Source organism: Arvicanthis niloticus, chromosome 30 (genome assembly GCF_011762505.2).
Source record: "Arvicanthis niloticus isolate mArvNil1 chromosome 30, mArvNil1.pat.X, whole genome shotgun sequence".
NCBI lineage: Eukaryota > Metazoa > Chordata > Mammalia > Rodentia > Muridae > Arvicanthis > Arvicanthis niloticus.
This window is the reverse complement of record NC_133438.1, coordinates 9,642,712-9,669,325: the sequence shown is the minus strand read 5'-3', so window position 1 is coordinate 9,669,325 and position 26,614 is coordinate 9,642,712. Positions and strand designations below refer to the sequence as shown.

The 26,614-nt window shown below is 39.8% G+C and overlaps 1 protein-coding gene and 1 pseudogene across 2 annotated transcripts; one reads left to right on the top strand and one right to left on the bottom strand.

Moving 5' to 3' along the window:
- The first annotated feature begins 807 nt into the window (after positions 1 to 807).
- Positions 808 to 26,223, top strand: LOC143440949 (uncharacterized). Of its 2 annotated transcripts, XM_076927894.1 has the most exons (5): positions 810 to 944; positions 1,038 to 1,120; positions 9,533 to 9,630; positions 12,340 to 12,466; positions 24,054 to 26,223. In XM_076927894.1, the coding sequence occupies exons 3-5, from the start codon at positions 9,601 to 9,603 to the stop codon at positions 25,799 to 25,801; spliced, it is 1,905 nt and encodes a 634-aa protein (XP_076784009.1). In that variant the 5' UTR covers positions 810 to 944; positions 1,038 to 1,120; positions 9,533 to 9,600; the 3' UTR covers positions 25,802 to 26,223. The 2 variants fall into 2 exon arrangements, with proteins under 2 accessions (XP_076784008.1, XP_076784009.1); XM_076927893.1 differs by having other exon boundaries at positions 808 to 1,120.
- LOC143440534 (uncharacterized) lies at positions 13,245 to 14,348 on the bottom strand (annotated as a pseudogene).
- Positions 26,224 to 26,614: the final 391 nt, after the last annotated feature.

Here is a 26,614-nt window from a genome sequence, read left to right as displayed (position 1 = left end):
TACACATCTTCCTTTTCCTCCCTGTCCCATTGTCAGATCTTTCTCTGATTAGTCACTTTGTCTACCCATCAATTAGACGTCACTTTCAGACATGAGTGCTTCCTTGTACGAACTAACTTTACCTTCATTGTTTTGGATTAAAGGGGTGTGGTAAGGGTGTGTCTGTAGTCTAACCAGAGGGATTAGTGTGTGTTAAGGGCCGAGTCACATGATAGCACAATCCCAGATTCACAGTGTGCTCAAATATCCTGCAACACTTGGCCAACATCTGAGGGGTAAAGTGTGTCTTTACCGTTTCCTAGACTGACTGTGGTCTTGTGTGAAGCTAGTGCTTGTAAGTACAGTTGCTGTTGGTTACTTATTACAATCGTATGGAGCCGAGGGAATGATGTGTTTTAGTCTTTCCTTCTCTTTCTCTTTTTAACCACCTCTTCTTCCTCAGTATTCCCAGAGCTATAGATCAGCTGGTTTAACTGACTTTTTAAGGGCTAGATTTATATATACCATATTTATTTTCTGCATCTGGGACAATGAAAATCTCTGGATCCACCAGAAATCTGTTTCACCTCAGGGCACCTTTATCATGAGTCGCAGAAGAATAACTTGTTTCTGAATCAGTACTGACAATAGCAAAGGGTTGACCATGACTTCTCTCAGTATTTTCAAAATCTAAGATACTGAACGACTCTCCCTAAAGCAAACTTGCAGTAAGGAAAGAAAGCCTGAGCTGGGGTGGGAGGAACCGGCTTCCGCGGGGCGGGACCACTCACCCGGAAACAGAAGGTGGGTGTTCCTTAGGTGGTTGTTGCGTAATTGTGTAGAGTGGGCGTGGTTAGAGGAGTAAATTGAAAAGAAGCTGGTACACTGAGTTTGTGAGGAAAGGCAAATTGGATTGAAAAGACTAAATCCGAATGTCGAGAGCCCATTCCCGGAAGGAACTGTAGGTCTGCATCTCATGAGATCGCGTGGTGCAGACCTGGGTATCTAAGACACAGGTTGGGGTCCTGTGGGGACTCAAAACAACCCCTTTGCCGCAGGTGCCGCGTTGGACATCCTGGGAAAGTCAGCTGTCAGTGGCCCAGCCAAAGAACCGCAGCCTGGCAGCCCTGGAACCTCCCAGGTCAGAAGAGCTGCGTCTGGGAAATGAGGGTCGGGGTGGTGGTTATCCGCGGGACGAGGATACTCGCCTGACCCAGTGAGAGGCAGAAAAGAGAAAAGCTGAGTGTACTCTACAAAAGTGATTAAGAAAAAGAAAGCCCCATCCTTGAAAGGGTTTATGAGCACCATGTGACCAGAACCGGGATGTAGTGAGCCGTTTTAGAAGAGCTTTTCTAAAAATCCAAGCCCCAGTGGGGGGTGGGGAGGGATCTATTATTCTCTTCCTTAAGTGGGTGAGCCACCTGACCTCTAACAGCGGGAGGGCTGGTTACCAAGGCCGGATTCTCTCCAGAAACCTGAAAACTCTCCTCAGATGCAGTTTCTTGGCTGCAGCCGAGGAGAGTCTGCAATGGAGCACAGGGAACCACAGCCCAGCGAACCTGGATCCTCCCAAACGTTCGTATTCAAATAACCTAGAACATTTGAATTTATCTGTTGATCTTTCAAATGCAGTTCACTTTGTTTAGGTGAAAAGGACAAAGCTCTTGAAATTTGCATTCATCCACCCTAACTCTCCTGTTACACCCACGGACTTTCTTGGTGTCTTGGCATCCCCCAAAAGCTTTTATTTAGATACTAGTAGCTGGAAATGTAATGGAATCCAAAAGTTTGCACCAACACAATTGTTCAAACTGTAGGGTGGTTTTTTTTTTTTTTTTTTTTTTGGTTTTTGTTTTGTTTTGTTTTGTTTTGTTTTTGTCACTTGATAGTTGTGTGACTGTGAACTTCTCCCAGGAAGAGGTGGAATGCCTGCATCCTCCTCAGAAGGTTTTGTACAGAGGCTGGATATTGCAGAATTCAAGCAGTCTGGGTTTTGAGCGTGAGAATACTTTGCTTGCTCTCTCCCTTAATCCTCTTCGGGGTCCTGGGAAAACAAGTGTGCATCCGTGTGACCCCTGCATGACAAACCCTGCTTGGTTCATGATACATTAAGAACCTCACTAGTGTATAGTGCTATCATCACAATCGTTCAGATTCATTTCTTCCCATCAGTTTTAACTGAACTGTGACTGGATGTGGGCTTCCAGTTATGCTAAATGGAAATGAATCTAAATACTTTCAGGATTGGGGTATGTTCTCTTTATCTATTGAGGACAGCACTGTGGTAGAAATCCATGTGCTCTCTGAAGAATCTTCTCATGTACATGGCTCACTGATCACCCACATCTGCTCACCTGTGGAGCAGAACAAGCACCCTAGAATGTACAGAGACAGGAGACAGTAGCTAAAGATCCAGGTATGTTGGAGGATCATTGAAGGGATGGCAAAGGGTACAAGTGGCTGTGGAAGTGGGATATAAAATCAGTTTTGCCGCATTCTCTTTCACTAAGAATAATTCTGTAGACTTACACTAACAAAAATCTTCTCAGGATTAGCCTATTGTAGAGATGAGAAGACTTTCCACAGAAGAACTGATACAAGGAGGCAATAAGCTTTTACGTGACTATGCATGTGAGTGATGCTGTCCTTATTCCACGCACATCACTGATCATGTCTACATACCAATATTAAATGGTTTTCACTTCAGTGATTTTAATGTATTATAAAATGATGAAAATTAATACCTCTAAGTGTACTTATTGTTTTGAGATTGGGTCTTTTGTAGTCTAGCACATTCTCTACCTTTTAGTGTTAATTTCTCCATTCCTGAAAATACTACAAACACAGTTTTGATATTAATAAGGAACGATATTTGCAGACAGGTAAACTCTGTCTATCCTGTCTTCCCAAGGATACCTTCTATTGTCTGTTGTCATGACAATTCCAAGTGGTTTCCTTTGCTGTAATTATAATACACTGTGAGGTCACCTCTAGGTGTGATCCTCTTAGTGTTTTCCAGCTCTGTGCTGCTTCTTGGTACTTTCAGGATTACTTTCTGTAGAATATCCAAATAAGTTACTGCTGTCTATAGCCAGGGCATTTAAAGGAAATTCCTTCTTTCACAGTATCTTGTATCTTTGGATATGAAATCAATTTATAGAAGAAAATTTATATTTTAAAGTCATTTTCTTTTTTTAGAGCTGTATTCTGTTTACATTAGTTGCTTTGGGAGTATTATCCATTTACACTTCAAATTTACTGAAATAAATGAATTTGTTATTGTTTAAGGTCTTAAGTGTGGACACTTTCTAGGCAGAATTGGAATCTCTAGAGTATCCTATGCCCTACTATGAAGATGTTTTTAATATGTACATATTGGCTATTTCAACTGCTGTTGAGCATGATGTGTTCATTTCAGTTGCTTATTTATTTATTGATTATTTTATAATTTGCTTCCTTTGTAGTTTTTGATAAATTCTATGTTATTATCTATTGCACGATAAATATATAGCTAAGAAAGATACCTGCTGTTTAGTGTGTCTCTTCATACTTTTAATTATTGCTATTCCCTTGGATTTTACACAGTTTCAACTGATGATATAAAACACTTTCAGAAATACCACATATTTCACAACATTATATCCCCCTTTAATTTTTGTAAAACATTTCTGTGTTCTAGTTTACATCATACCCAGTTCCTTCAGCAATTTTTCATTTTACAGACCTTCTTCAATTCCTTCAGTCATATTGTCATTGTAGAGACCTTTCATCTGACTAGTAAATTTATTCAAGGGGATTATGTTTTGTTTCTTTCTTTCTATCTATCTATCTATCTATCTATCTATCTGTCTATCTGTCTGTCTTTTCTATTAACCTATTTCGTTCTCTTTCCTAATTTTTATTTAATATTCAGGGTTTTTATTTATATTTACATATTATAGATAGATAGATAGATAGATAGATAGATAGATAGATAGATGAGTGTTTTCTTGCATGATTAACTATATATCCTTTGCATCCTAGAATTGTAGTTGTGAAGTATTGGGATCCACAGTATGGGTTCTAAGAATGTGTCTCTGCAGGAACAACAGGCACTCTTAATCATTGACCTATCTCTCTTTCACTGTTATTTATATGAGTAGCAATAGTACAAAATAGTATAAAACCATTCTGGTCATTTTTTATGTAGATGATGGAAATATTATTATTATCTTATTCTTAGTAACTTTTTCTTTCATTATTGTTGTATGTTAGTGTGAATTCTGAAACAAAAGTACAACCTACTTAGTCTGAATGTGTTCAGCGATGAACACTTGGTATAATCATACGGTGTACTATTCTATGGGGAAGATTATTTCTTCACCTCTCAGAATTCTTTAGTATTCGAACTCAAGCCTTAGTATTAGGCTTGAAGACTAGTGAGCTTTCTCCCTTCCAGGAGCATATCTCTTGGTGTTGTCCCTGGACAGGTCCTGTTTAGGCAGCCATGTTTGTTAGATTTCATGCATGTAGCTTTTGGGGCATTTCCAGGAGACACAGTGTCACAGCAAATGTCCTGTTCATCTGGCTCTTACAATATCCCTGCCCCTCTTTCTCGGTGATCCCTGAGCCTTAGTGTAGGAGTTGTGTAGTTTATGTATCACTTGGGACTGAACATACTCACATCTCTACACTTACATTTTGCGTAATATGTGTTTTCTGTAATAATCTTCATGATTGCAAAATGAACTTCACTTGATGAGGAGTGACAATTACATTTTTCTGTTGGAATGAAGAAAAATATTTAGAATATAGTAAGGGATTATGTTGATCGAGTAAACTAGTGTTTGTAGGTTTTTTCCAAGATTCTTGACTTTGTTAACCCAAGGAAACTGGCTGGTTTTCCAGTACCATGATTTCCCTCTTAGTGAGAGGGTCGTAAGCCCAAGTAGAAAGTTCTTGGTTGCCACCAAGGTATGTATACCATATTTGCACCCTTAAGATTATTCTTCAGAACCACCAGCCTGGGAGCTCATAGGGAGGGACCCATGGCTCCAGCTATATACGTAGGGGAGGATGGCCTTGTCAGGCATAGGTGGGAGAAGAGATCCTTGGTCCCATGAAGGCTGGATGCCCAGCATGAAGGAATTTGAGGGTGGGGGGTTGGGAGTTGGGGGTGAGTGGTGGCATATCCTCATGAAGCAGGAGGAGAGGGCTAGGATAGGGGGTTCCTAGGCAGGGGGAAATGGGGTAAGGGGATAACATCTGAAATGTAAATAAAATATCCAATAAAAAAACTAAAATTAAAAAAAAAAGATTATTCTTCAGTAATCCTAGTTGTGCTTCATAGGTGTCAGAGCTGGGTAGGACTATTGGTTGGCTCCCTCCTTTGAGAGCTTGCATATTGTCTTGTGAAAGCTAATCCCCCGGAGACTTTAAGGTCAGATTCATCTCCTGCCTCTGAAATCTCTGTCCGAATTGCACAGCTTCTTCAATAATAGGGACTCACCTACCTCACAACCATGGGTAACAGCCATAGTCTATAATGTTTTGGGGGTCTCTTGGACAGCTGTGACCAACAACTTCAAAGCAGGACTCTTACCTCTGGTATTGGTCATTTTGTTAGAAAACTATAGCTCTTGTGAGTAACATCATCAACCCAGATGAAAATTTTCATTTACACTTTGAATGTGTATGCATACACAGAAGTACATGTATCATTGCTGTAGGTATAAAGACTATTTATGACTATTTGAAACATCTTTCCTGGCCCTTCTTCCTAATTATATCTCTTCCATGTTTTCCATTTCTTTATTCAAATTACATCTTTCACTGTTATTCTTCTCTCTATTACTCCTCCACATGCCTCAGTGTTCTTTATTTTTTTTCCTTTCCTGGGTTGCTGTATTTACTTTAGGTGTACTCACTTCTGAAAATTTAGAAGTAGGAACTTCATATGAGAGTAACATGGCAATGTCTGTCTGTCTGTGACTAGATTATATCATCCACTTACTTGTAAAGCTCATGATTTCAGTTTTCTTTGCACTGGAATAATATTGCTTGGTGTATCACGTTTTCACTGTACATTTGTCAGTTGGAGTGTGCTTAGGTTGTTTGCCTTTTGAAGCTATTTGAAAATGTCTGCCATGAACTTGGGTGAACACATATCTGTGTAGTAGAATGCTGAACCCCTTGAGCATATGCCAAGATGTGGTTTGTGCTAGATTTATTTAACTTGAGGATTTGTTTATTGAATTGAGGATTCTCCATTTTGATTTCCAGACTGGCTACCTGTTTTGTTCCTAGGGTTTTTATTCCATATGATTATGCTTTTATGCTATTTCTGGTTGGATTAATGGTAGTATTCTTTCTTTACTATGAGAATTAGTGGTTTGCTGTCTTGAGCATGGATGAGTACTTCCCACCTCTCGTGTATTCTCTAATCTTCACACGAAATACATTATTTGTCATATTCTCATGCATTATTTCTGATTCCCTTATGTCTCGGCCCGAGCAAAATGTTGAGGCCTGGGCTGCCCCATGTTTGGCAGCCACTGTATCCCGGTTCAAGCTGCCCCTCCGGTCCGTGTCGGGGTTCAGCAAGAGAGAGAGTGAGAATGGACTCGAAGAATGGAGACCAGACAGAGTGTGATTCAATCCCATTTATTCTTCAGTCTCTCTTCCTAGTCCAAGTCCTAAGTCTTGAGTTCCTAGTTCCTAGTTGTACTCCCTGAAGTGTCTGCTTCTCTGTCTCCTCTGTCTGATGGGTCTGATTTTCTGATCTCTGTCTGATTCTCTACCGTCTGCCTCTGCCTTTTATATGTCTCACTTTCTAAGCCATGCCTTTTGGTCACACCTTTAATCATGCCCTTAGGTCTTGTCTCTAAATCTGATCTCTACACTTCTAAGTCATACTCTTAAATTACACACCTTTAATCTCACACACCTTTAATCTCACACACCTTTAATCTCACATACACAAGGTATCTAAACCAAGATTATCAGAGTTTGCTCAGCTGTTGTAGGCTATTGTAATCCAAGTCTCATGTCAGGGTATATGGCTCAAGATGGCTGCAAAGCTGATAGCCGCTTTCTGCTAAAAGTCGGCCCCCAACACCCTTATGTACATTTTGCCTCTAATTTACTATGTACTTTACCTCTTTAGTGAGTTGAGTTGTGCTAGTTCATGACTATCTTCAAATGTAGTTATATTTCCATCAATCTTTTTATTTACTCACTGTACATTCAGATTGCCCCTTATCCTTCCTTTCCTCCCAGTCGCTTACAAGTCATTTTCCCCCTTACCCCTCCCCTTCTCAGAGAAGAGTGGGGACCCCTTGGGTACCAGGCCACCCTGGAACATACAGTGGCAGTAGGCCTAAAGCAGCCTTTCTCACTGAGGCTCAACTATGCTGTTCAGTTAGGAGAAGAGGATTCAGTGGCAATCAACAGGGTCGGACACAGCCTCCACTCCAATTGTTAGGGGGCCCACATGAAGACCAACATGGACATGTACAACAAATGTATAGAGGGCCTATGTCCAACCCTCCATGTTCTTTAGTTGGTACTTTAGACTCTCAGACGCCATGGGCCCAGGTTAGCTGGTTGCCTCTGTAGGTCTTCTTGTGGTGTTCTTGACCCTTCTGGCTCTCTGTTTTATCCCACACTCTTCCACAAGACTCCCTGTGCATAGCCTGATATTTGACTGTTGGTCTCTGCAGTTGTTTCCATCCCCTGCTGGGTAAGACCTCTCAAGAGACTTATGCTAAGCTCCTGTCTGCAAGCATATCAGAGTATCATTAGTAGTGTCAGACACTGGCAATCTCACATAGGATGGGAACCAGTTGTGCCAGTCATTGGTTGGCCATTTTCTCAATCTCAGCTTTCTCTGCATATCTTGTTGGCAGGATAACTTTTGGGTTGAAGGTTTTGTGGGTGGTTTGATGTTTTCCTTCCTCCGCCAGAAGTCTCACCTGTCTATAGGAGGTGGCCACTTCAGTCTGCATATTCCCCACTAGTAGGGATCTGAGCTAGGGCCAATCCTATAGACTTCCCAGAACTTCCTTCGCCCCAAGTCTCAAGCTACTCCCAGAGATACCCCCCGTGGTTTGCTGTTCTCACTCACAGCTCTCTCCCATACTCCATCTCCAAATTACTGATCCCATTCCCGTTCCCCTCTTTGCCCCTTCTTCCATGCTGGTGTCTCCCTCCATCCACTTCTGATGACTGTTTTGTTTCCCCTTCTGAATTAAATTCATACATACTCCCTTGGGCCCTGCTTCTTATTTAGTTTCTTTGGGTCTGTGGTTTGTAGTATTGTTATCATGTATTTTATGGCTGCTGTTCACTTGTAAGTGAGTATATACCATGCGTGTCTTTCAGGGTTTGGGTTACCTTACTCGGGATATTTTCTAGATCCATACATTTGCCTGCAAATTTCATGGTGTTTTTGTTTGTAAGAACTGAATCGTATTCCATCATGTTGATGTATTACATTTTCCTTATACATTCTTCAGTGGAGGTACATCTAGGTGGTTGCAGTTTCTGGCTATTAAAAATAAAGCTTCTATGAACATAGATGAGCAAGTGCCCTTGTGGTATAGTAGGGCACCTTTTGGGGATATGCTCAGAAGTTATATAACTGGATCTTGGGGTGAAACTATTTCCAATTTTCTGAGAAAACACCAAATTGATTTTTCAAATTGGTTGTACCAGTTTGCACCCCCACCAGCAATGGAGAAGTGTTTTCCTTGTTCCATATCCTCAGGAGCATGTGATGTCACTTGAGTTTTTGATCTTAGCCATTCTGGTTTGTGTAAGGTGGACTCTCAGGGTCATTTTGATTTGCATTTTCCTGACGACTAAAGACGTTGAATATTTCTTTAAGTGCATCTCAACCATTAGAGATTCTTCTGTGGAGAATTCTGTTTAGCTCTGTACCCCATGTTTTTTTGTTTGTTTGTTTGTTTAACTCGAGGGCTTATTTATTGAGGATTCTCCATTTTGATTTTCAAAGTGGCTAGATTTTTCTGTTCATAGTGTTTTTATTCCATGTGATTGTGGGTTTTTTTTTTTTTTTTTTTTTTGGTTGTTGTTTCTGGTTGATTAATGGTAGCCTTCTTCTTTACTATGAGAATTAATGGTTTACTGTCTTGAACAAGGATGATTATGTCCTACTTCTCACAAATCTATCTATTCTTCACATGAAATGTATTATTTGCCATGTCATCTTGCATAATTTCTGATTCGCCTGTGTACAGTTTGCCTCGAGTTTATTATGTACTATGATTCTTTAGTGAAGTTAATTGTTTTAATTCATGACTATCTTCAAATGCACTTATGTTTCCATCTATTTTAAGAGAGTATTTTTCTTGGTGTGGCCATATTGTTGATGGTGCTTTTCTGGCCAAGACTTGAATGTCATTCCATACTCTCCTGGCTTTGGTATCATTAAGCAGACAGGACACCTGGTGGGATTCTGTTACTTTAAGGGCCCTTTTCATGTATTTCACATTGTTCTTTAACAACATTCATTATGTTTTGCTTTTTTTTTTTTTTTTTTTGACTCCTTTAGATGAAAGGGCAGCAAACCAGCTATTCATCCTTACTGAAGACAAATGTAAATAAAAGAAATAGCAAGAAATGACTGATTCTCCTGGAAATATGTCTCAGGTCAGTGGTCCATTATTTCTCTGGAAAATGTTATATTTGAAACCATTGAAATCCTTTTATTTTCGGCTTCTGAATTTTTCCCTGCATTATATAAAAAAAGTTGCAAACAAATATTGTAACAAAATATTAACATACTGAAATCAACCAACCCAGAGACTATACAGCTGAGTGTATTTTTTATGCAGCTTGAGTAGTCATTGGGAACAGAAGCTCTGGCGCCTCAGATGTGCTTTTATGTTTTCACTCTCAAGTATACCATTAGGAGCTGATCTACCACCAAAAACAACAACAACAAAGAAAGTGTGGCAGAATTAGAACTAGGAAAATGATTAGCTTTATATACTTTTTCATAACTGATAGTCATTAACTGTATTCAGTCCTACTTCATCCCCTTATATTTAACCTTTCATTTTCTCTTTTCTCCATGTTCTATTGGATCTACATGTACATTGTTTCCTTAAATAAATATTATTGCCTATATTCTTTAGATGAGGAAAAACTTGGCTCCTTTATTTCTAACGATCTATGATATCAACATTGTACATTCTAAGTCTAACCATTTTCCTAGAAATTTTCAAATCTCCACCTCAATAATATTTTAGTTTATATATATAATGTTTATCTGTTGATAGATAATTAAGATGATTCCAAAACTCTGCTGTGGTGAATAAAGTAGCAATAAACATGGGGTATAAATATCTCTAGATAGAGTTAGGTGTGGAGTTCTCTGTTATATTCCCTGGAGTGAAAGAGCTGGGTCTAATGTTCATTGTATATTTAATTTTCAATCATCTCCAAACTAATTTTCACAGTGGCTGCATTAATTTGCAACAAAGACAGACGGACAGACAGACAGACAGACACACACACACACACACATACACACACACACCACACGGTGAATAGGTTTCGTTCTGTCCACATCCTCTCTAATATTTGTTGTCAGAGTGGATGATGACAGCCCTTCTCCCTGGGATGAGGTACTATTTCAAAGTAGTTTGAATTTCCATCTCTAATGGCATTTTAGGGATCATGACCACTTTTTGCAATATGTATTGTCCATTTGTGTTTCTGTCTTCTCAAAGTATCTGTTCAGTACATTTGCTCATTTGTTGATTAGCCGTTTTATTTTCTTAAAATTTAATTTCTCTGATTCTTGGTAAAGTCAAGATATGAGCCACTATCCAGAGTGTCACTGGTACAGATTCTCACCCATTACGTGGGTGTCTTTGTACCCTGCTAAGTGTTTCTTTTATGGACAGAAACTTTATATTTATGTCATACTTGGGCATAGTTTTATTGGTGTTCTTTATAGTCAGTAAATTCTCACCCATCCCAGTATCCTGAGAACTGTTCCCTACATTCTCTAGATTTCTCTGTTTCTGATCTTCATGAAGATTTTTGATACATTTTAGCATTATCTAAAGGTACAGCTTTTAAAACAACATTTCTTCATCACATATTTTTCTGAGACATATACACTGTGATCCTATGGGACATAAACACAGTATCCATAACTGATAGATAACCATGTCTGTGGTGATGTGAAAATGCTTGGTTCATGTAGCCGCCAGAGGCTATGATTCACCTGAGAGGAAGCCTGGGAATGAATGGGAATGGAGGGCAAGAGAAATGTGGGGCCAAGACAAAGTTCTCTGATCAAGGCCCAAAGTTTAATATTTTGCTTTCACATATAAAGGGGAATCCCTGCTCCCCAGAGTCTCTTCTCGGTTCAGCCCAGGGGCTGGGTCAGAAAATAGCAGTCCAGAAGGTGTCAAGGCTAGTTCTTAGCTCAGTAGCAGACTGTAGGGTGCCAAGGCTGACAAGGCAATGCCTCTCCTAGGTCCTACTGTTGTTTGGTCTATTGTGGTATAATACTCGCAGGCCTGCTCAGGTTTGGGAGAAGGACACAGGCTCAGGGAGTGGCACTATTTGGAGGTGTGACCTTGTTGGAGTAGGTATGGCCTTGTTGGAAGAAGTGTGTCACTGTGGGCATGAACTCTAAGACCCTCCTTTTACCTGCCTGGGAGCCAGTCTTTTAGTAGCCTTCAAATGAAGATATAGAACTCTCAGCACCAACCTCAACACTGCCATGTTCCCTCCTTGATGATAATGTATTGAACCTCTGAACCTGTAAGCCAGCCCCAATTAAATGTTGTCCTTATAAGCGTTGCCTTGAACTCACAGGAGGAAATATGGAGACAAAGTGTGGAACAGAGACTGAAGGAAAGGCCATCCAAAGACTGCCCCACCTAGGGATCCATCCCATATACAGTCACCAAACCCAGACGCTATTGTGGATGTCAGGAAGTGCTTGCTGGTTTGCATGGTTTTAAGGCATTTATTATCATGATAGAAAGTAGATGAGTAAGACCATATCACTGGTAAGCCTGAGGTTAAATATCTTTTGCAGGGAGAAATGTCTGGGGAGGAAGGCTTATTGCCTAAGTTGCCAAGCCCTTAGATACCTCATTAAAATGAAGATCTGTCTATCCACCCTACCAACCCTTCAGGTTCACCAGGGTTTCCAGCCTTTGTTCAACCTGGAACAAGGCTACCTTTCACGGTCCCACATGTGACTACATTAGAAATCATCTTTTTGAGTAACTATCCTTGCCCCTCTACATTCCTAATTTCCTTAAGTCTCTTTATATGCAGGAAAGCACTCTGCCTGGTATCACATGGTTGAACTGTACTTTTCTATTTAAGGGTCTCTTGGCATTCAGAGATGTAGCCGTGGAATTTTCCCAAGAGGAGTGGGGAAGCCTGGACTCTGCTCAGAGGGCTTTGTACATTGATGTAATGTTGGAGAATTACAACAACCTGGTTTCTGTGGGTAAGAACATTTTGCTTGTAGAATTCCTATCTCATCTTTTATATGTGCAGATTTAATGGGTTGTAAGCTCTGTTAAGCTGTCTTGAAAACAATCGGAGACTAAAGACAGTGTGGTAGTAGAAAAGAACTTTTTTCTTTATAGTATTTGGGTTTTTTTCTTTCCATCTTTCATTTACAGGTGTCACACAACCTTTGTTTTGGTTCCAAGATGCATTCAGCAGCACAGTAGCATGTAATATTTCCACTCATATCTTTGTTTTATCTTTTCTCTTTTTCATTGATTTATTTAATTACCTCATATTCCAATCACAGCACCCACTCTCTTTACAGGATCACCCTCACAAGGCCTCTCCCTGCACCAACCTTCCTCTTCACCTGTGGGATAGGGGAGGTCCCACATACACACTGAGTAGCAACCCACCCAGGCACTTTAAGTCACTACAGGAGTAGGCGTATCCTCTCCCACTAAGGCCAGACATGGCAGCCCAGTTAGAGAAACAGGATCCATTGGCAGACAATAGAGTTAGGGTAAGTCCCTGGTCCAGTTGTTGGGGGAACTGTATAAAGACCAGACTGAACATCTGCTACATGTGTGCAGGGGAAGGGGTAGGTCCAGCCCTTGTGTACTTTTTGGTTGGTGGTCCAGTCTCTGGGAACCCCTAAGGATACAAGTTAGTTGGCTCTATTAGTCTTACTGTGGAATCCCTACATCTTCCAGATTCCTCAATCCTTTCCCAAACCCTTTGACAAGATTTCCTGAGCTTGGTCTAATGTTTGACTATATGTCTTTGCATCTCTTATGGTCAGCCGCTGAGAAGAGCCTCTCAAAGGACAGTAATGCTAGGCTCCTGCTTGTGAATCCAGGATGACAGATTCAAACATATCCTGAGGCTCCAAGGTAGTTGAAGGAGGAAGGCAGGCCTGTAGTGTCTCCCTACAGATCCTTTGAGGACAGTTCATCACATTCCCCACCCCCACTAAACTGGCAGGAGTTACTACTGTATTCATTTATGTCTGTCTCACATGGGGCACCTTTGTATCCAGGTCATCAGTGACAAATATAGCTGTCAACAATGTCTTTATACACTGTATCGTTGTGACAAGGCTTTGACCAACAAAGAGGCATCAAAGTCTCACAATGTGGCCCTATGAAACCACTACCCGTGCAATCATAGTAATAGTTGTTTCCCCCATTCATACACAAATCTCCATGGACACATGGCTGACTGGCACATTCATCAAAGTTGAATTCACAGAGGTCTCCAAGGAATCCAAGGAGTTACAGAAGTGAGCTCCAAAGAACATCCTGATACATGGGACCATGTAGACGTGGTGGGGATCCACAGTCATCAATTTCCAACTCACAGTTCACATTAGAATACTCTTGAGGACAGACACTCACATATCTTTCTGTCTCATCGAGGCATTTTCCTCATTTATGCAGGGATAAGCAACACATTTATCCACTTCCAAGTCACAATGCTTGTCCTTCGTATCCAGGCACACTGAACCAGGAGTAGCAATTGATTTGATCTAGGAACACAGCTCCATTATCGTAGGATCTAGAAACACACTTTCTCACAGAACCTTCTAGCATATCCAGCAGCACAGATACAGACACAGTGCTCAGGGTCTTTATGGCAGGTGCCTCCATGTTGGGAAGTGTTCCCTCCACAGGAATTAGTGGCAGTTTCATAGATCAGACCTCGGTACCCAGGAGGGCATTTGCACAAAAAGCCTCTTTCTCCTGGGGTGTTCACACAGGTGGTAATTCCTCAGCAGGGACTGGAGAAGCAAGGGTCTTTAGATCTTCACAGTCTTTGTCCAAATTATTGGCTATGTCTAAGCAACAATTGCTGTCTTGTAGAAAACCCTTGTGCATATAAATTGTTTTGTCAAGAACCTAAGAAATAGATGCTATTGTTCTTTTTGGAAAATGAACCCTGGCACCTCAAGTTACTGCAGAACTGAGTAAATCCTCTCCTACTGAGGCCTGTCAAGACAGCCCAGTTAGGGGAACAGGATCAACAGGCCAGCAACAGAGTCAGGGGAGGGTAAGCCCCTGCTCCAGTTCTCGGGGGACACACATAAAGACCAAGATGCATATTACATGTGTACTAGGGACCTAGGTCCAGTCCTTGTATACACTTTGACTGGTAGTTCAGTCTCTGGGATCCCCCAAGGGTCCAGGTGACTTGACTCTGTTGGTCTTCCTGGGGAGTCCCTATCTCCTCCAGGTTCCTCAGTCCTTCCCCCCAAGTCTTCCACAAGACTTCCCAAGCTCCATCTGACGACTGCTAATGGGTCTCTGTGTCTGCTTTGGTCAGCTGCTGAGTGGAACCTCTCAGAGGACAGTTATGCTAGTCTGCTATCTGCAAGCGTAACAAAGTGTCATTAACTGTCAGAGATTGGTTCATGCCCATCCATCCTTGGGATGGATCTCAAGCTGGGACAGTCATTGGTCGGCCATTACCTCAGTTTCTGCAACATCTTATCCTTGCACTTTTTGTAAGTAGGACAAATTTTGGATGGAAGATTTTGTCAATGGATTGGTATACCCTTCACTCCCCTGGGAGACCTGCCTGGTTACAGGAGGTGGTCACTTCAGGCTCCATATTCCCCACTACTTGAAGTCTCAGGTAGAGTCACCCTCATAGACCCCCTGAGCTCTCCCCCATTCCGGGTATCATCCTAGAGATTTTCCCCGCAGCTCCCTTCCCAACCTGGGTCTGGGTTACTTCAATTGGGATGATATTTTCCAGTTCCATCCATTTGCCTGAAAATTTCATGTTGTCCTTGTTTTAATAGCTGAATAGTATTCGGTTGTGTAAATGAAGCACATTTCTGTATCCATTCTTCAGGTTGTTTCCAGTTTCTGGCTACTGCAAATAAAGCTGCTATGAATACAGTGAAGCAAGTGTCCTTGTGAAATGGTGGAGCATCTTTTGTTATATGCCCAGGAACAGTATAGCTGATTCTTGGGAAGAACTATACACAGTTTTCAGAGAAACCCTCAAATTAATTTCCAGAATGGTTGTTCAAGTTTGCACTCCCACCAGCTATGGAGGAGTGTTCCCTTGCTCCACATCCTCTCCAGCATGTGTTGTCACTTGAGTTTTTAATCATAGCCATTCTGATGGATGGAAGATGGAACCTTACAGTTTCTTTTTTTTTTAATCTAGGCAGTTTTATATTTATTTTTTTATATCTCTCAATATTTTTTAATTAAATTTATTTATTTATTTAAAATACATTTCAGATTTTATCCCCTCACCCAATTCCCCCCACCACCCAGGAACCCCCTATCCTGTCCCCCCTCCTGCCTCGACAAGGGTGTGCCCCCACCTACCCCCTCATCCCCCCTCCCCACCCTTGAATTCCTCCCTGATCAGTGTTCAGCCTTCATGGGACCAGGGATCTCCTCTCCCACCCATGCCTGACAAGGCCATCCTCCCCTAAGTATACAGCTGAAGTCATGTGTGCCTTCCTTTGCCCTCCCAGGCTGGTGGTTTAGACCCTGGGGAGCTCTGGTTGGCTGGCACTGTTGCTCTCCTCTTGGGGCCACAAACCCTTTCAGCTCCTTCAGTCCTCTAACTTCTTCATTGGGAACCCTTGATCAGATCAATGGGTAGCTGCGAGCATCTGCCTCTGGATATGTCAGACTCTGGCAGACCTTCTAGGAGACAGCTGCATCAGGCTCCTGTCAGCATGCTCTTCCTGACATCCATATCTGTGTCTATCTTTGGTGACTGAACATGGGACAGATATCAAGGTAGAGTGGTCTCCCGATGGCCCCTCCTTGACTTTCTGTCCCGCACTTTGTCACCTTATTTGTTCTCTTGAGCATTCAGTCACTCCTTCCAAGAAGGACTGAGGCATGCACACTTGGTCTTCCTTCTTCATGAGGTTCATGTGGTCAGTTAGTTGAATCTTGTCTATTTCAAGCTTTTGGGCCAACATCTGCTTATCAGTGAGTAAATACCATGTGTGTTCTTCTGTGATTGGGTTACCTCACTCAGGATGATATTTTCTAGTTCCATCCATTTATCTAAGAATTTCTCGAATTCATTATTTTTAATAGCTGAGTAATACACCATTGAGTAAGTGTACCACATTTTTTGTATCCATTCCTCTGTTGAAGGACATCTGGGTTCTTTCCAGCTTCTGGCTATTATAAATAAGGCTGCTATGAACATAGTGGAGCATATGTCCTTGTTATATGTTGTAGCATCTTCTGGGTATATGCCCAGGAGTTGGTATAGCTGGGTCCTCAGGTAGTGCTATGTCCAATTTTCTGAGGAACCCCCAGACTGATTTCTAGAGTGGTTGTACCAGCTTGCAATCCCACCAACAATGGAGGAGTGTTCCTCTTTCTCCACATCCTTGCCAGCATCTACCATCACTTGAATTTTTGATCTTAGCCATTCTGACTGGTGTGAGGTGGTATCTCAGGGTTGTATTGATTTGCATTTCCCTGATGAATAAGGATGTTGAGCATTTCTTAAGGTGCTTCTCAGCCATTCTATTTTCCTCAGTTGAGAATTCTTTGTTTAGCTCTGTACCCCATTTTTAAAAGGGATATTTGGTTGTCTGGAGTCTAATTTCTTGAATTCTTTGTATATATTAGATATTAGACCTCTATCGGATCTAGGATTGGTAATGATCTTTTCCCAATCTGTTGGTTGCTGTTTTGTCTTATTGACAGTGTCTTTTGCCTTACAAAAGCTTTGCAATTTTAAGAGGTCCCATTTGTCAATTCTTGATCTTAGCGCATAAGCCATTGGTGTTCTGTTCAGGAACTTGTCCCCTGTGCCTAAGTATTCGAGGGTCTTCCCCCACCTTCTCTTCTATTAGTTTCAGTGTATCTGGTTTTATGTGAAGGTCCTTTATCTACTTGGACTTGAGCTTTGTATAAGGGGATAAGAATGGATTGATTTGCATTCTTCTACATGTTGACCTCCAGTTGATCCAGCACCATTTGTTGAAAATGCTGTCCTTTTTCCACTGGATGGTTTTAGCTCCTTTGTTGAAGATCAAGTGACCATAGGTGTGTGGGTTCATTTCTGGATCTTCAATTCTATTCCATTGATCTTCCTGCCTGTCTCTGTACCAATACCATGCAGTTTTGTTTTGTTTTTTTTTATCACTATTGCTCTGTACTACAGTTTGAGGTCAGGGATAGTGATTCCCCCAGAAGTTCTTTTATTGCTGAGAATGGTTTCGGTATTCTAGGTTTTTTGTTATTCCAAATGAATTTGCAAATTGCTCTTTCTATCTCTATGAAGAATTCACTTGGAATTCTGATGGGGATTGCATTGAACCTGTAGATTGCTTTTGAAAAGATGCCCATTTTTACTAAGTTAATCCTGCCAATCCATGAGCATGAGATCTTTCCATCTCCTGAGATCTTCTTCAATTTCTTTCTTCAGAGACTTGAAGTTCTTGTCATACAGATCTTTCACTTGCTTGGTTAGATTCACTCCAAGTTATTTTATATTATTTGTGGCTATTGTGAAGGGTGTCATTTCCCTAATTTCTTTTTCAGCCTGTTTATCGTTTGAGTAGACGGAGGCTACTGATTTGTTTGAGTTGATTTTATATCCAGCCACTTTACTGAAGTTGTTTATCAGGTTTAGGAGTTCTCTGGTGGAAGTTTTAGGGTCACTTAAGTATACTATCATATCATCTGCAAATAGTGAAATTTTGACTTCTTCTTTTCCTATTTGTATCCCTTTGACTTTCTTTTGTTGTCTAATGGTTGTGGCTAGGACTTCCAGTACTGAATTGAATAGATAGGGTAAGAGTGGGCAGCCTTGTCTAGTCCCTGATCTTAGTGGGATTGCTTCAACTTTCTCTCCATTTAGTTTGATGTTGGCTACTGGCTTGCTGTATATTGCTTTTACTATGTTTAGGTATGGGCCTTGAATTCCTGGTCTTTCCAAGACTTTTAACATGAAGAGATGTTGAATTTTGTCAAATGGTTTCTCAGCATCTAGTGAGAAGGTACCATGAGGTGCTGAGAAAAAGGTATATTCTTTCGTTTTAGGATGAAATGTTCTATAGATATCAGTTAAATCCATTTGGTTCATAATTTCTGTTAGTTTCATTGTGTCTCGTTTTAGTTTTTGTTTCCATGATTTGTCCATTGCTGAGAGTGAGGTGTTGAAATCCCTCACTATTATTGTGTGAGATGCAATGTGTGCTTCAAGCTTTAGTAAAGTTTCTTTTATGTATGTGGGTGCCCTTGCATTTGGGGCATAGATGTTCAAAATTTAGAGTTCTTCTTGGTACATTTTTACTTCAATGAGTATGTAGTGTCCTTTTTATCTTTTTTGATTACTTCTGGTTGAAAATCAATTTTATTTGATATTAGAATGGCTACTCCAGCTTGTTTCTTGGGACCATTTGCTTGGAAGTTTGTTTTCCATCCTTTTACTCTGAGGTAGTGTCTGTCTTTGTCACAGAGGTGCGTTTCCTGTATGCAGCAAAATGTTGGGTCCTGTTTATGTATCCAGTCTGATAGTCTATGTCTTTTTATTGGAGAATTGAGTCCATTGATATTAAGAGATATTAAGGAAAAATGATTGTTGCTTCCTGTTATTTTTGTTATTAGAGGTGGAATTATGTTTGTGTAACTAGCTTCTTTTGGGGTTGTTGGAAGATTACTTTCTTGCTTTTTCTTGGTTGTAGTTTCCCTCCTTGTGTTGGAGTTTTCCATCCATTATCCTTTGAAGTGCTAGATTTGTGGGAAGATATTGTGTAAATTTGGTTTTGTCATGGAATATCTTGGTTTCTCCATCAATAGTGACTGAGTTTTGCTGGGTATAGTAGTCTGGGCTGGCACTTGTGATCTCTTTGGGTCTGTATAATATCAGTCCAGGATCTTCTAGCTTTTATAGTCTCTGGTGAGAAGTCTGGTGTAATTCTTATGGGTCTGCCTTTATATGTTACTTTGCCTTTTTCTCTTACTGCTTTTAGTATCTTCTCTTTGTTTTGTATATTTGATGTTTTGATTATTATGTGAGGGGAGATATTTCTTTTTTGGTCTAGTCTATTTGAGGTTCTGTAGGCTTCTTGTATATTTAAGGACATCTCTTTCTTTAGGTTAGGGAAGTTTTCCTCTATAATTTTGTTGAAGATATTTATTGGCCCTTTAAGTTGGCAGTCTTCACCTTCGTCTATACCTATTATCTGTAGGTTTGGTCTTCTCATTGTGTCCTGGATGTTTTCTGTTAGGAGCTTTTTGCATTTCACATTTTCTTTGACTGTTGTGTCTATGTTTTCCATGCCATCTTCTGCGCATGAGATTCGTTCTTCTATCTCTTGTATTCTGTTGGTAATGCTTGCGTCTATGACTCCTGATCTTTTTCCTAGGTTTTCTACCTCCAGGGTAGTCTCCCTTTGAGATTTCTTTATTGTTTCTACTTCAATTTTTAGATCCTGTATGGTTTTGTGTAATTCCTTCACCTGTTTGGTTGTGTTTTCTTGCATTTCTTTAAGGGCTTCCACCTGTGTTACCTGTGTTCTCCTCAAATTTTTTAGAGTGTTGTTTATGTCCTTTTTAAAGTCCTCTATCATCATCATGAGAAGTGATTTTAATTCTGAATCCTGCTTTTCTGGTGTGATGTTGTGTTCAGGACTTGATATGATGGGAGAACTGGGTTCTGGTGATGCCAAGTAACTTTGGTTTCTGTTGTTTACATTCCTGTGCTTGCCTTTTGCCATTTGGTTAGCTCTAGTGCTACCTTCACTCACTGGTTCTGACTGGAGCCTGCCTTTCCAGTTATCTTGGTTGTGTCAGATCTCCTCGGGGTCCGGATGTCTCTGTGATCTTGAGCTCCAGCTGTTCTGGGTACAGTGGCTACTCTAGGATATCTCAGGATATGGTGTCTCCCTGGTAGTAGACCAGCTACTTGTTTGCTGCTCTGTGTGGAGTCGCTCCTCTAGGATGCCTCAGGATATGGTGTCCCCTGCTCTGAGGTCAGTGGCCTTTCTAGGATGTCTCCAGAAGTGGTTTCTGCATCTTTGAGGCCATTGGCCTCTCTAGGATGTCTGCAGCAATGAGGGCCATGGTCTCTCTATGATGCCTCCGGATGCAGTTTCCACAGGGGAGCAGATCAGCTGGGTATCTGCTCCATTCACCAGGATCCGGGCGAGGGCAACCTCAGAGTTTTGATTTGCATTTCCCTGATCACTAAGGTCTTTGAACATTTCATTAAGTGCTTCTTGAACATTCAAGATTCTTCTGATGAGAATTCTCTGATTATTTCTGTACCCCATTTTTTAATTGGGTTGTTTGGGTTGTTGGTGTCTTAACTTCTTGAATTCTTCCTAAATTTTGCATATTATCCCTTGATCACATATAGGGTTGGTGAAGATCTGTAGGCTGCCAATTTGTGGAATTAACAGTGTCCTTTGGCTTACAGAAGCTTTGCAGTTTTATAAAGTCCCATTTATCAATTGTTGGTCTTAGGGCCTGAGCCATTGTTTTCTGTTCAGGAAATTGTCTCATGTAAAAATTCTTTCAAGACTATTCCCCATTTTCTCTTCTATTAGCTTTAGTGTATCCAGTTTTATATTGAGGTCTTTGATCCACTTGGACTTGTTTTATACGGGGTAGTATATATAGTTCTATTTTCATTCTTCTACATGCAGATGTCCAGTTAGCCCAGCACCATTTGTTGAGATGCTTTTCTTTTTCCACTGTATTGTTTTGGCTTCTTTGGCCATTCTCAAAACTTTAGTGCTATTGATCTGTGAGCATGGGTGATTATTTCATCTTCGGATATCTTCCTCAATTTCTTTTTTCCAAGACTTAAAGTCTTTGTCATATAGTTCTTCACTTGCTTGGTTATTAAAGTTGCATCAAGATATTTTATATTATTTATGGCTTTTGTGAAGAGTGTTGTTTCCCTAATTTTTTTCTCAGCTGGTGTATAGCTTATGTAAGGACAGGCTACTAATTTCTTTGAGTTTATTTTGTATACAGCCACATTGCTGAAAGTGCTTATGGGCTGTAAGAGTTCTCTGGTAGAATTTTGGGGGGTCACTTATTTGTGTAAAGAAGGGCTACTGATTTCTTTAAGTTAATTTTCTATCCAGCAACTTTGCTGAAGGTGTATATCAGCTGTAGGAGTTCTCTTGTAGAATTTTTGGAATTGCTTATGTATGCAATCATATCATTTATGAATAGTGGTACTTTGACGTCTTCCTTTCCAATTTGTATTCTGTTGATATTCTGTCATCTAATTGCTCTCACTAGAAGTTCATTTACTATATTGAATACCTAGGAAGAAAGTGGGCAGCCTTGTTTTATCCCTGTTTTTAGTGGGATTGCTTCAAGTTTCCATTTAATTTGATGTTGGCTATTGGTTTGCTGTATATTGCTTTTATTCTGTTTGGGTATTTTCCTTGAATCCCTGTTCTCTCCAAGACTTTACATGAAGGGGTATTGGATTTTGTTGAAGGTTTTTTCAGCACCTAATGAGGTAATCATGTAGTTTTTTCTTTTGGTTTGTTTATATAGTGGATTGTGTTGATAGATTTTCATATATTGAAGCATCTCTGCATCCCTGGGATGAAGCCTACCTGATCATGGTGAATGATGTTTTTGATGTGTTCTTCAATTTCATATATGAACATTTATTTTATTGAGTATTTTTGTGTCTATGTTTATAAGTAAAATTGGTCTGAAGTTCTCTTTCTTTGTTGGGTCTTTGTGTGATCTAAGTTTCAGAATAACTATGGCTTCATAGAATGGATTAAGTAGCATTCTTTCTGTTTATATTTTGTGGAATAGTTGGAGGAGTTCTGGTAGAATTCTACTCTAAAATCATCTGATCTTTGATGTTTGTTTGTTTGTTTGTTTGTTTGTTGAGTGGGCAGACTTTTAATGCCTGCTTCTGTTTCCTTAGGAGTTATAGGACTGTTTGGATGGTTTACCTGATATTTATTTAACTTTGATAAGTGGTATCAGTCTAGAAAATAATCAATTTTATTTAAATTTTCCAGTTTTCTGGAGTACAGGCTTTTGAAGTATGACCTGATGATTTTTTTAATTTCTTCAATTTCTGTTATTTCTTCTTTTTCTTTTCTGATTTTTCTTAATTTGAATACTGTCTCTCTGCCTTTTAGTTACGTTAGCTAATGGTTTGTCTATCTTGTTGATTTTCTCAAAGAACCATCTCTTACCTTCGTTGATTCTGTATATAGTTCTCTTTGTTTCTAATTGGTTGATTTCAGCCCTGAGTTTGACTGTTTTTGTTTTGTTTTGTTTTGTTTTGTTTTAGAGCATTCAGGTGTGCTTTTAAGTTGCTAGTAGGAGAGATCTCCAATTTCTTTGTAAAGGCACTTAGTGCTGTGAATTTTCCTCTTAGCACTGCTTTCACTGTGTCCCATAAGTTTGGATATGTTGTACCTTTTATTATTTATTTATTTTTATTATTATTTTATTGGTTTTTATTATTTTATTTATTCTATCATCTTAGTAAGATTGGACTTAAGGTCATCTTCTTGTGCTTTGGCTGTGTTAGGATTTCCAGGGCTACAGGAGAGCTGGGATCCCATGGTGCCATATTGTTCTGGCTCTTGTTGATTGTGATCTTATGCTGTCCTTTCACCATCTGATTTTTCCTGGTGTTGATTAGATAATCTCGATGCCAGCAGAACTTCTTGGGAAGGTAGGGAGAACCTTGGGCCAGACAATGGAGGTCAAAGGGCAGTGCACAGTTTGCCTATGCAAGCTGTTCCCTATGTCAACTCAGCTGGTAAGGAACTGGTGGAAGAGGGTTCAAAGCTGGTTGTTCTTGAGTTCCCAGCACACCTCCACAGGGAAGCTGGAGGCTCTTGGGGTCCCACAAGGCTCTATTGTACAGTAGGGTGAGCCTACAGCCAGACAATGGAAGTCAGGGGAGCATGTGCCTATGGGCAACTCATTTGTACTGGCTGTGCCTCAGGCAGACCCAACCCATTTTTTTTTTCTCTTATTGAAATGGAGTCTTTTTTCATACAGTCTATCTTCACTATAGCTACCCGACCCTCTACAGTTTCTTTTAAAACAATTCCTGTCTCAATTCTCTAGAGCCTTGGATATCTGGGAGAATGCTTGTTTTCTGTCCATTATTTTAAGGATCTCATACTTATTTTAGGAGAAAAAACCCTTCATGCTTTTAAGTAACATAATATTAGAAGGAATTGTGTCTTTCAAACAGTACTCACTCCCTTCTTTTTTCATTATTAAGTGCAAATGCTGTGAACCTGGAATTGACTTAAACTCTACATCATTCTCATCTGAGAAAAAAAATATTTAAACATAGAGACATGAATTCTAAATATAATCAATTAATGATCCCTATCCCAGAGCTAATTACTAATTCCTCAATTATAGATTTAATCTTCGTTGAATGCTGTCACTGGTTTTATGAGAATGTATATAATTATGATGAAAGAAAAGGATAGAAAACTAGGAGCTTTATTCCAAACTATTGCTGTTTGACTTATCTTAATAGAAAACATAGGCACAGAGTCATTTACCAAATGTTTAATTTTGGAACAGGCCCTATTAATTTGAACTATTCTTATTTTCCAGAGAACTATTGCATACGTGATACTGTTCATGAACATGTGAATACAGAAAAAGAGTCTTGTCAGTATAATGAGCTTGGCAAAATTCTTCATGAACACTTCAAGTGTGCACTTTATAAAACTAGTATAAGTACAGAAACCTCTAAAAACTCCAGATGCTGTAATGACAGGGATGTGTCTGATGACTCATCAAACCCAGATCAACATAAAAGCACACACACTGTAGAAGAACCTTGCAAATCTAAAGACTGTGAAAAATCTTTCAGTTTGTGTGCCAACATTAGTCAAGATCAGAGACTCTACACTGCAAAGAAAGAGCACAGACAAGAAGAATATGATGACTATTTCAGCTCTGCATACAGTCTCAAGCAACAAACAAGCTACATTGGAGAGAAACCACACCAGTGTGGGAAATGTGGGAAATGCTTCAGGACCTCCTCAAATCTCATTGTACACCAGAGAATTCATACTGGTGAGAAACCCTACAAGTGCAACCTTTGTGACAAATCTTTTTCCCAGAGCACAACTCTTAAAACACATCAAAGACTTCATACTGGGGAAAAACCTTATAAATGCAGAGAATGTGGAATGTCATTTCCTTACTTGTCATCTCTTAAAGTCCATCAGAATTTGCATCCTGGAGTGAAGCCATACAAATGTAAAGAATGTAACAAATCTTTTACTATAAAGTCAACTCTTATAAAACATCAAAGAAACCATACTGGAGAGAAACCCTACAGGTGCAATGTTTGTGACAGATCCTTTAGACAATGTGCAAATCTTAAAACACACCAAAGACTTCATACGGGAGAGAAACCTTACAAGTGCAAAGACTGTGGAAAGTCATTTACTCAGTCCTCATCCCTTAAAAAACATCAAAATTTGCATACTGGAAAGAAACCTTACAAATGTGAGGAATGTGACAAATCTTTTACTGAGAAGTCAACTCTTACAAAACATCAGAGAATTCATACTGGAAAAAAACCCTACAAGTGCAACATGTGTGACAAATGTTTTAACAGTTGTACAAATCTTAAAACGCATCAAACACTTCATACTGGGGAGAAACCTTACAAGTGCAAGGAATGTGGAAAGTCATTTCCTTACATGTCATCCCTTAAAAGCCATCAGAATTTGCATCCCGGATCGAAGCCTTATAAATGTAAGGAGTGTGACAAATCCTTTACTCTGAAGTCAAGTCTTAGAACACATCAGATAATTCATACTGGAGAGAAACCCTACAAGTGCAACGTTTGTGGAAAATCTTTTAATCAATGTACAAATCTTAAAACACACCAAAGACTTCATACGGGAGAGAAACCTTACAAATGCAGAGAATGTGGAAAGTCATTTCATTACTGGTCATCTCTTAAAAGCCATCAGAATTTGCATACTGGAGAGAAGCCTTATAAATGTAAGGAGTGTGACAAATCCTTTACTGAGAAGTCAACTCTTACAAAACATCAGAGAATTCACACAGGAAAGAAGCTCTACAAGTGCAACGTTTGTGACAAATCCTTCACCTGGTGTGCATCTCTTAAAACACATAAAAAGTTTCATACTGGGGAGAAACCTTACCAATGCAGAAAATGTGGAAAGTCATTTCCTCAGTTATCAACCCTTAAAAGACATCAGAAAATTCATGAAGACAAGGGACATATTGGGAAGAAACTTTACAAGTGCAATGACTGTAACAGATCCTATACCTACCATTCCTCATTTAGAAGGCATCAAAAAATTCATTCTCCATAGAAATTATACAAATGCATAGAATGCAGTAAGTCCTATATTGAACTGTCACATCTTAAAATACATTACAGGAACCAGACTGGAAGGAAACCATACAAATGCATGGACTGTAACAAATCACTGTCCAATCACTCATATTTTAAAAGATATCAGTGTTCATACTGACTAGAGAGAGATCTTGTAATAAATCTTTTTATAAGCGCTCTACTCTTAGAGAACATCATAAAATTCATACTGGAAGGAAAAACACCAATTTAAATACTGTGACATAGCATTTATCTTGCATTCTCTGCTTACAAATCACAACATTATACATGATGTAAACATAATGATAAAAAATTTATGAAATCCCTAAAATAGTTTAAATCATAGAAGGGTATCATGGAGTTTATATTTAAATAAACTTCTGCAAATGTGTCTGTGAAGAGCTGTGGTTGGTTTTTTTAATGTGTATAGTTATTTTGACTGTATGTATGTCTGTACACATGGAAGCCAGAAGCTGCAGTTATAGGCAATTGTGAGCTGCTATTTATATGTTGGATATTGAAGCCCTATTTCCTGGAAGAGGAACCATTCACTGCTCTTGACTGCTAAGCCATTTCTCCAGCCCCTGGGAAAAGCTATAATAACATTTGCCTTCAATATCCAAAAATTCAAAAGAATGCCAAGTATGGTGGTGCTCACCTTTAATCCTAGCACTCATGTTGCGTGTAATTTTAAAAACACTTCCTCCTTCCCAGGATCATCCCCCCACCCCAACCCAGGAAAGCCAGGAGCTGCTGTCTGAGTTCCACCAGCTCCCTCTTGGCTTCACTT